This window comes from Myotis myotis, unplaced genomic scaffold (assembly GCF_014108235.1).
Source record: "Myotis myotis isolate mMyoMyo1 unplaced genomic scaffold, mMyoMyo1.p scaffold_m19_p_27, whole genome shotgun sequence".
NCBI classification, from domain to species: Eukaryota; Metazoa; Chordata; class Mammalia; order Chiroptera; family Vespertilionidae; genus Myotis; species Myotis myotis.
In genome coordinates, this window is record NW_023416332.1 from 3540198 (window position 1) to 3550475 (window position 10278).

The 10278-nt window shown below is 67.7% G+C and overlaps 1 protein-coding gene across 1 annotated transcript in view; it reads right to left on the reverse strand.

Moving 5' to 3' along the window:
* Window positions 1-5659, reverse strand: part of KCNQ1 (potassium voltage-gated channel subfamily Q member 1) — a 231912-nt gene extending 226253 nt beyond the window's left edge. Inside the window, exon 1 of the mRNA XM_036295795.1 lies at window positions 5202-5659. Coding sequence (XP_036151688.1) covers window positions 5202-5533 — 332 coding nt within the window. The 5' untranslated portion in view covers window positions 5534-5659. The remainder of the gene's footprint in view (window positions 1-5201) is intronic.
* Between the last annotated feature and the right edge of the window lie 4619 nt (window positions 5660-10278).

The following is a 10278-nucleotide window of genomic DNA, read 5'->3' on the forward strand; positions in this document are numbered from 1 at the left end:
TGTCCTGAGCACACGGCTTGCCCCGGGCCCACGGGGTGAGCAGGCACAGGGTGGGGGAGCCCCGGGCAGCCCTATGCTGGGGTCCAGCCCCTGTGTCCTCGGGCCTGACCTGCTCCGTGAGCTGCCTCGGCCCTGGTGGCTGATTCCCTCCGATCAGACCCTGACGGGCCTGGCCGTGGAGCAGGCGTGGTCTGAGGGCCACCGTTGCTGTATCGCCCCCGAAGGCAGGGGGAGGGCCCCAGGCCTCCGTCTCGTAGGTGAGGGCCACGGGACCAGCTGTGAGCCTGGTGTCGGTGCCAGGGACGCTCTCCCTTCCTCGGGGTGAGCCAGGCCTTCCAGGGCCCGTCGGGAGACAAGTGACCCTCCTGGCCAGACACCTTGTTCGGCCCCTCGGGACAAGCTGCCCAGATGCCCCCCCAGGAGGCGGGGGCATGGCCTGGGGGCCATCTCATCACTTGTATCATAGAAACAGCCGTCTACCATTTTTAAACAACCAACATTTTTAAAGCAGAAAGTTCAGATTAAGCAAAAGTTTAGAAACCGCCACGTGGAACTCACACCCGGGGCGCCCCTGGCACCGCCTCCCGGGAATTACTCTGCAGACCCATCGGGGGCTCGGGGGCCTTGCTGGGTGCTGGGTGCTGGGTGCTGGGTGCGGGTGGTTCAAAGTGGCCAGGACGAGGGCCCCGTCGAAAACAGATCGTGCAAGTCGAGCGGGCCAGGCCACTGGGGGCTGCGGGACAATCACAGACGGACGGACGGACGGACAGACGGGGCCTGCTGACACGGGACACGGCGCCCCCAGCAGCCACTGTGCACCGGGGCTGAGACGCAGACAGGAAAGGTCCTGCCCAAAGTGGGGTCTCGGGGAGCGAGAGGCCGGCTCAGAGCTCAGCTCGGCCCCTCTTGGAGCTCCCTGAGCGAGAGTCCCCAGGTGACCGCACCCCAAGGCCGTCTGGGGAGGCAGAAGGGCCCAGACGCCCTGGACAGTGTGACTTTGAGGTGGCCGGAGCTTGGCAGCGAGGAGGACGCGATAAGAGTGCAGGAGGCGGGGCCTGCCCCGGGGACAGCCAGCCAGGCCCGCAGAGCCCCCAGCCGGCCCATCCCCCGGGCCAAGGGCAGCCAGAACATTCCAGCGCTGCCCAGGAGGTGCCTGGAGGTGCCGCACTGTGGAGCTCACGCAGGGACCTTGAGCGGCCTCTGATCCAGGAGACTCAGGGCAGGGAGCAGCCCCCATCCCGGGCTGCAGGGCCCTCAGGGCCCATGTCCCCATGTCCCCGCGTGTCCCCGTCCAGCGAGGTAGGGGTGGGCCTCCCCAGAGACCCAGGGAGCCAGCCCGTCTCCCAAGGGTGCCCAGCAGCTCGGGGACAGCCGGGCACAGCGACATGTCAGGTTCCCCACTCACCACACACACACCGGGGCCTCCTGGACCCAACCCGCTCCCCCCGCCCCAGAGGCACCCCCCTCCACCTCAGCCCCCACCCAGCAGCTCCAGAGGCTCAAACCAGGTCAGGACCCCGCCTGCCCCTAAGACCCTCAATGGCCGTTTGGTGCCTCGGAAGGAACCTTGCCTCCTGGCTGGGCTGCAGGGGCCCCACTGGGCTCACCTGCGGCTGAAACAGCCCTCGTCCCGCTGTCCATCCATCTGTCCACCCACCGCGGCCCCTGTGGTAGCCGGGCCCCACCAGCCCCTTGCCCAGGGCCCAGCTTCCCGAGCTGTTTGATTCTCAGGGGGGTCACCAAGGAGCCCCCACCGCACCGGGTCCTGAGCCCCACAAGGGCCGAGCGCATCCCTCCTGCTCGCCCTGCACCCCGGGACCTGGAGGTGGGCGGGAGCATAGGAAGGACCCCCGTGCGCATGAGCGCTGGCCACCGCTCGGTAACGGCAGGGTCCTCACGGCTCCCACCATGACCCCGGCGTCAGCACCTTCTAGAATCCAAGGCCTTCGCTGGGAGCCCAGGCAGGAGGGAGGCTCAGGACCAGGCCAGTCAGAGGGAGGAGGGAGTTGAGAGTCTGAGGGCGGGCAGAGACCGAGGCCCCAACACTGGCCACACCGGCCGTCCACACTCATGCCCAGGGACGCTGACCGCAGGGACGTATAGCAGCCCCCCCGCCAGGGATCCAGGGCCCAGGCCGGCGGCGCCCACACCCTCGGGAAAGGCGCAGGGCTGGTCCCCTGGAACGGAGGACCCTCTGCCTTCTAAATCTGGGGCGTTGGCTCGCTGGCCCAGGACACACAGAAAAGTTCTGTCACCGGAACGGACCATAGGACAGTGACCCACCCAGCCACGCCGGGGGCAAGGCTGGCCAGAGCCCCCCTGAGGAATGGCGTGCAGCCGTCCGAGGCTCCGTGCACCTGTCCACCACTCCATCCACCCACCTGTCGACCCATCACGCCTCCTGTCCATCCACCCCAACCCAGGGTGCATCTACCCAGCACCTCTCCCTCTGTCTGTCTGTCCACCCATCTACGCACCCACCCAGACAAGACCTTCTCCTGTTGTGCGGCGGCCGCGGCCCGCCCTCGCCGCTGGAGAGCTGGGTCCAGCTGTGCTCACGGGAGCTGAGCCCTGGAAGCCCGACCCCCGTGGACGGGGCTGCCCACGTGCACGCGGTGCCGCTGCCCAGGGGAGCCTATGCAGCCGTGAGAAGGCGCGCGGCCTCCCCACACTCCGCCGACGGGGCTGGGAGGGCATCCCCTCCTCACCCCGGAGCCTCCGTCTGCGTTTCCTCCTTCCTGCTCCCTTGTCCGAGTCACAGAGAAGCCCCTTGGGGCGGTGAGCGTCTGTGCTGGGCCGTGGCCATGTCGTGGCTATTGGATCCCTGGTGCGCCCGCCCCACCCCATGACTCAGTTTCCCCCTCTGCAACAGTGCCCCTGAGGTCAGCGTCCACCGAGGTCAGGAGGCCCATGGAGGTCGGGCCCAGGAGCAGGAAGTGGACTCAGGGGACAGTGGAGAAAGACCGCCCATCCTCGGACCAGGGCCCACGTGCTCCTCGCCCTCACTGCCCACTGCCCCCTCCTGCAGGGTCTGAGAGTGGCAGGAGCCTCCAGCCAGGGGGGCACCGGGAGCCACCGGGTGGGGCACATGGCCCGTCGACTGGCCTGCACTTTGGGAAGGCGGGCGGGCTCGGCCCAGCAAACCGCCGGGGCTGGCTTCCAGCACGTCAATGATTAACACCATGAAGGTGCCGCCAAAGCCGCCGGAAAGTCCTTGGGCCGGGCAGGAGCAGAGGGCAGGGCGAGTGGCACCGCGCCAGGCGTGAGAGCCTCGGCCAGGTCCTCATCCTGGGACCCTCCTGCAAACCCCTCCTCTCAGCCGCCCGGGCACACGGCCACTGCAGAGCATCCCTTCCCGCCCCGCCCCCATCCCCCAGGGAAGCCACCCTGCGCCCCAGATCCCGGGAGGCCGGGCGAAGGCAGCGTCTGCTGAGCGAACTTCCGAGAGCCGAACAATCGGAACCAGGAAGAAAACACAAGTGTAAGCGGAGACTTCCTCTGGGCGGGCCGGCCCTCTTCCTCCCCAGGCACCGCCGGGGCCAGCGCTGGGCCATGCTCCCGCGGGCCTGCGTCCCAGGCGCCAACCCACGGGGTGTCTGGTGGCCCCTCACCCTGGTGGCCCTCTGGCCGGGGGCACTGCGGCACTCCCTGGCAGCCCTCTGCCCACACCGCCCTGCCTCTGCTGGGCGCCGGCACCCAGGGCCACGGGATGGGCAGGCAGCCGGGCAGGGTCCCCTCCAGGCCCCACTCCCGGGCCTCACGGCGTTGGGCCCAGCAGGCGAGGGCAAGGAGGGACCTCGTGTGCAAGTGGCCCCACAAGCCCGGCGCCGGCTGGGTGTTTGCAGAGCAGGACTGCTCAGGCGGGGTCCCTCGAGGTCACGGCACGTGACACCCCGAGACCAGCCGCTGTGGGCCTGGGCAGTAGGGCAGGGGCTTGAGGACAGGGCCCCATGCCTCGGGGACACTGCTCTCTGTCCCTCCTGCCACAGAGGGCATGAGGGCAGCAAGCCTGGTGCCGCCCGCACCCTCAGAGGCCAAAGGGGAGAGGCGGAGGCTGCCTGCCACCGGCCTCACCTGCCCAGACGATGCTCCAGCGGCCGTCCTGGCTCCCGCTGCCCCCGCGGGCCCCCAGGGAGAAAACAGGGCTTGGACACCCCAGCTGCCCCCCCTCCCCCCAGCCCTGGGCCAGGCGAGGCAGCAGGGACCGTGGGAAGCCAGGAGGAGGCCACCCCACGCAGCCCTGAGACCGGCACGGGCACGGCAGGGTGAAGGCTCACAGAACAGAACAGAGGCTGGCACCGGACCAAGGAGCAGCTGGCGGGACCGCCAACACCAGGGCCACAGCGGGCGGCGGTGGGGCAGGCTCTGGGCGGGCAGCATTGAGGGTGGCCCTGAGACCTGAACTTCCTGGTGCCCCTGTCCCTGAGCCACCGGGTGCCCTGCCCTGCCCCTTGCAGGCATGCCACTCCGGCGACTGGAGCCACCTGGTAACCAGGGCAGGTGCTGCAGGGAGGGCTCACTTCCTCCCGCGGGCTTCCTGGGGCTGGCACGCGGGGGCCCCGTCCCTCTGCACCACGCGACACCCCCTCAGCCTCCCCTGCTTCCTCCAGGTTCTCCTGAGCTGGACCAGGTGTGAACACTCCCTCCCACCCCATCGCTGACCCTCAGGGAACAGCACCAGGCCTGCGGCCCTGCAGGGCACCGACCTCGCTGGGCAGGAGACCGCCCCCACCAGGGGCCTGCGGGGTCTGGGGTCTGGGACACTGAGGCAGGGCGCCGCCCCCTCCGGGAGCTCCTGAGCCGAGGGCGCCAGCCGCCCCTGGGCATTCTCTCCCCGGCACCCAAGGGCGCGCTCCCTGGCACAGGTCCCTTCCCAGAATGATTAACACCTGGAGTCCCGGCTGGGCACCCCTCCCCAGCCGGCTGCCCCCACGCACAGGCCTGGGCAGGGGCAGTGGGGGGCTCCCGGGTCAGCCAGGGTGTCCCTCATGGCCCCCAGGGTCAGACCCCACCTCCCTGAGCGCCAAGGCACAGGCTCGCGGGGTTCCCGTTTCTCCCCTTCGCCCTCCTCCCCTCCCCGCGCTCGGGGGCGGCGGCGCCGGGACCGCAGGTGGCGCGGGCCGCTCGCCCAGGCTCCTCCCCGGAGGCGGCGGCGGGAAAAGCCCCCCGGAGCCTGGAGGGCGGACCGGGCCGGTACTCACACGGCGAAGTGGTAGACGAAGCACTTCCAGCCGGTCGGGCGCTCGAGGAAGTTGTAGACGCGGCCCTGGACGTGGGTGCGCGCGAGCAGCGGGCGGCGCGCGCTGTAGATGGAGACGCGCGGGTCGAGGCTCACGGGCGGCCGCGGGCCCAGGTCGGCGGCGGGCGGCGCGCCGGGTGCATAGAACGCGCCCCCCGCCGGGCGCTCCTCCGCCAGCTCCAGCGAGAAGGGCGCCTTCCTGGCCGGGCCCGCGCTGCCCCTCCGCGCGCCCGGCAGGCGGCCCCAGCCCCAGCGCTTCCTCTCGGCCCGGGGCGGGGAGGAGGCCGCGGCCATGGCCCGGGAGGCCCGCGCGGGCCGGCCGGGCAGCGGCTCTGGGAGCTGCAGCCAAGGCGGGCGTCGGGGCGCGGAGCCGGCGGCCTCTGGTGCCAGCCCTGCCGCGGGGCCGGTGCCCGCCCGCCGGGCGTGGGGGCGGGGCCGGGAGGGGGCGGTGGCCACGGGCCGGTCCCTGGGGATGGCGCGCCCCGCCCCGGGCCAGACGCCCCGCCCCTGCCAACCGGCGCTCACGGGGCGCCCTGGCCCCGCGGGGAACCTGGCTCACCTGCCTGGTCCCGCCCCGCCTCTGCCCACCTGTCCGGCCCGCCCCTTTCGCATTCACCTGTTTGCCCTGCTCTCACCCCGTCCTCGCCCCACCCTCCGTGCTCGGCTCCGCCCGCGCCCACCTGCTCCCCATTCCCACCCGCGCCCACGTGCTCGCTCCCACGCCCACCTGCTGCGCTGCGCCCAGGGCCCAGCCGAGCTGAACCGGGAAGGAAGGCGCAGCCGCAGGTGCAGGACAGGCAGAGCCGGGCTGGGAGACGCCTTGAGGGGAGAGCTGGAAGGAGGGGCGTCCTGTGGCTCTGGGACTGACCCTCTTGGCACCGGAGGGGCGAAGTGTTGGTCCCCGAACATCTGAGCTGTCCCTGGCGCTGGGCACACCTGCGGGGGCCGGGGAGGTGCTGTGGGACCTGGGAGGCCCGGCCATGGAGGTCAGGGATGGCCCGCGGGGGCCCTGTGGTGGGGGGTGGGGGCCTGCGGGGAGGCCAAGGATGGGGTCTGGGTGGGATTTGACGGACGGGCATGGTGGGCGCGGCTGTCTGGGCAGGTAGAGGCTGGCATTGGCACGATAGGGGCCTGGAGAATGGTGTTTGTCCTCCTGGCCGGGGGTTCCCTGGTTGGGGTGGGAGTGTTGCTCAGAAGGTTGGCTCAGGCCCCCACAATGCCCCTGGCCACCGCTGCTTTGGGGTTTGGGGGCTCCCTGCGCGTGGAATGGTCGCCAGGGTGGGAGGAGGATGGGGTGACCAACAGGAGACACCGCCTCCGTCCGATGTTGCACTGGGGCCTGAGGACAACTGCCCCCCCCTCCCCGCAGGTCAGGGCCCCGTAACTCATGAGACTCCCCAGGTCTTCAGGGAGCGCCGGCTGATGTATTGGATGTGCCCCCCAGGAGGCGGCTCTTGGTGTTTGTCCATTCTCACCAGAGGGTGTTTCCGTTGCTTTTCAGAGGAGGGAGGGAGATGGTTAAACCCAGGTGCGTGCCCTTGACCTGGAGTAGAACCCGTCCGGTGTGAGGGCGGACGCTCTAACCCAGTGGTTCTCCACCTCGGCTGCACATGAGAATCACCTGGGAATCTTTTTAAAATCCTGATTTCTGGGCCTCATCCTCCGGAAATTCTGTTTCTTTGTTACTCATGCTGTGGCCCCACCCCATCACAAAGAAACAGAATTTCCGGAGGATGAGGCCCAGAAATCAGGATTTTAAAAAGATTCCCAGGTGACTCTCATGTGCAGCCGAGGTGGAGAACCACTGCTCTAACCACTGAGCACACTGGCCAGGCCGGGAGTCAGCTCTTGGTGGTGGACAGAGAGCAGTTGGGCCCTTCCCCGCCTCCCCCCTCAATGGCGCCGTACACAGAGCGAATGAGGGGAGGGTCCCGCCTGAGCTGGGCACAGGGAAGCCCAGCGGCCGAGAGCGAGCCTGTGAGGCAAGGAACCGGCGAGGAAGCCTGGCTGGGAGGCGTGTGGGGCAGGATGCGAATGGGCAGCGGGCAGCAGGCGGCAGGCGGCGGGCAGTGGGCAGCGAGCCAGAGGAGGCGGAGTGCCCGCCCCCGCGGGGCTGGGGAGCAGGGCACACGGCGGGCTTTCATTCGGCCACGCTGCCCGAGGGAACACGTGTGCGAGGGAACAGTATCTGCAGGAGGACGGGGGGGAGGGTACGGGGGGGACCGGAGCCCCAGGAAGACAGACCGCGAGGCGCCTGGGCTCCCAGCCGCTCACTCTCCGGTGAACGAGGCTTAACTGCATCGTTGGCGTGAGGCCAAGCAGGCTCCAGGCGGAGGGGTGGGCGTCCCTCCCGTCTGAACCCAGACCAGGTGTGGTCAGCGGGGAAGGCAGGGAGGGGACGCGCTGCCACAGGCCCGTTTAGGTCACGGGCAGCCCGGGCCGATGTGGCTCAGTGGTTGAGCATCGACCTAGGAACCAGGAGGTCAGGGTTCGATTCCCCATCAGGGCACAGGCCCGGGTTCGGCCTCGATCCCCAGTGTGCGGCGTGCAGGCGGCAGCCGATCAGTGATTCTCTCTCGTCATGGATGTTTCTCTCTCCCTTTCTCTCTGAAATCAATAAAAATGCATTTAAAAATAAAAAGTAAGCCGCGGGCGGAGAACGAACAGCACTGGCACAGAGCCTCGCACGCCGGGGAGAAGGGAGAGCCGCGCGGACGGGGGCAGAAGGCGGGTCCGGTCCGCGAGAAGGGCTTCCTGGCCTCTGAGTGCACAGCACTTGTAACAAGAAAAATGCACATGAAGGGACCCGTGACCCCACCTGACGGGAAGCCCAGACAGCCGTCGGCTCCGTGGGCGAGCGAGGGAGAGCAGGAGTGCGCGTGTCCCGGGTGGGAGGGGCGGGCGGAGCTCACAAAGCGGCTCAGTCCGTTGGGCCCGGCCGGTGAGTCCCATCTAGGCGCCGACCCAGAGATGAGAGAACAGAAAGTGATTGGCACCCAGGCTCTTCACGGCGACCTTGTTTGTGTAGCAACAGGCAGAAGGCCCCAAGCGGGGTGGGGGGGAGTAGGGGGCAGGGAGGGGCGCCCTCGCCTATAGTGCCGCCCTGGAGCCCGTGGTCAATGAGAGCTTTATCGATAACCCGCAGGGAGGGGCCGAGTCCTTGGGGGGCTGCTGGGGGCCCGTCAGGATACCCTGTGCTTCTATGTATGTTTCCAGGTTTTAAAAATCGCAAACCCCAGCTGATGTGGCTCAGTGGATGGAGCGTCTGCCCGTGGGCTAAGGGCCCGGGTTCGATTCCGGTCAAGGGCACCTATGTCAGTGGCAGGATCCTCCCCAGCCCAGGCCCTGGTCGGGGCGTGTGCAGGAGGCAACCAATTGATGTGTCTCTCCCCCTCCCTTCCATTCTCTCTAAAAATCACTAGAAAAATATCCTCGGGTGAGGATTAACAAAAGACAATAATAGTAAAATATAACATATAGACGGAAAGAGAGACCATAGACAGGATTCCTTTAAAAAACATCGTAACCAGCAGCCACCCAAGCACTGGGAGGCTCCTGGAGGGGTGTCCGCGCTGCCAGGAGCCTGCTCGGGGTCCTGGCCCTGTCGGCACAGGGACACGGGGCGGCGGGAGGCCCCTGCAAGCTCAGAGGAGCTGGTGGGGGGCTGAGAGGGGGGAGGGCGGGCAGGTGCACAGGTGGGGTGCCCCGGGCTGGGGCTGGACTGGGCTCAGGGACGGGAGGGCCCGGAGTGAAGGGGGGGTGGGCAGGGCCAGCCACGGCGCACTGGCTGCCCTCGGGTCCCCCCCGAGGAAGGCCATCTGCCCGGAGCCGCCTCCAGGCCTGCACGGCCCGAGGTCACTCTGGGCGAACTCACAGCCGGGGGCCTGGACGCAGAGGCTGAGGGATCCACTGAGGCGCCCCTCCCGGCCTCAGAACTTTCTGGAAACACTGCACGCACCTTCCCTGGGTGGAGCTTTTTTTTAAATCCTCACCCGAGGATATTTTTCCAGTGATTTTTAGAGCGAGTGGGAGGGGGAAAGACAGACAGAAACATCGATGAGGATCACGGCAATTGGTGCCTCCTGCACACCCTCCCCCAACCAGGGCCCGGGCCGGGGCGGAGCCTGTAACCGAGGTCGTGCCCAACCCCGGACCCTGAGGCCTGCAGGCCGATGCTCTGTCCACACGGCCAGGGCTGGCAGCACTTTTCACTCCCCTCTGCTCACCGTGCCCCCGCCCCCCCCACCCCCGGCCGTGGGGCCGGAGCCCAGCCGCCCTGCGTGTGGACTCACAGGCCCACACAACCCTCCAGGCCCCGACCCGGGCCCACGGCGCTGGCGGGAGGGGGCTCCCGAGCGTGTTCTTTGCTCTGAGGTTGGGTCATCTGGCGTCACCCCTTCCTGCGGCTGGTCTCATGCTCCCTGTGTGCTGACGCTCCCGGAACGCCCGGGGGCACAGCCAGCGGACCGGCAGCAGCCACTCTGGGCAGAAAAGTCAGGTTTGGGATTCAGGGTCGGCTTCCACCGTGCGACAGCCTTGCTGGGGATTTGCACCAACGGCTCGCACATTCAAGACGTGAATTCAGCCTGGCCAGTGTGGCTCAGGGGTTGGGCACTGACCTATGAACCAGGAGGTCACGGTTCGATTCCCAGTCAGAGCACAGGCCCGGGTTGCAGGCTCCGTCACCAGTGGGGGGCGTGCAGGAGGCAGCCGGTCAATGATTCTCACTCATCACTGATGTTTCTCTCTCTCTCTCTCTCTCTCTCTCTCTCTCTCTCTCTCTCTCTCCCTTCCTTTCTGAAATCAATAAAAATATATATTTTTTTGTTTTTATTTATTTTTATTTTTTTATTTTTAATATATTTTTTATTGATTAGGATATTACATATGTGTCCTTGTCCCCACGTTAACCTCTACCCCCGCCCCCCCGCTCATGCCCTCACCCCCCCGTTGTCCATGTCCATTGGTTAGGCCTATATGCTTGCATATAAGTCCTTTGGTTGATCTTTCCCCCTTACCCCCACCCTCCCCTACCTTCC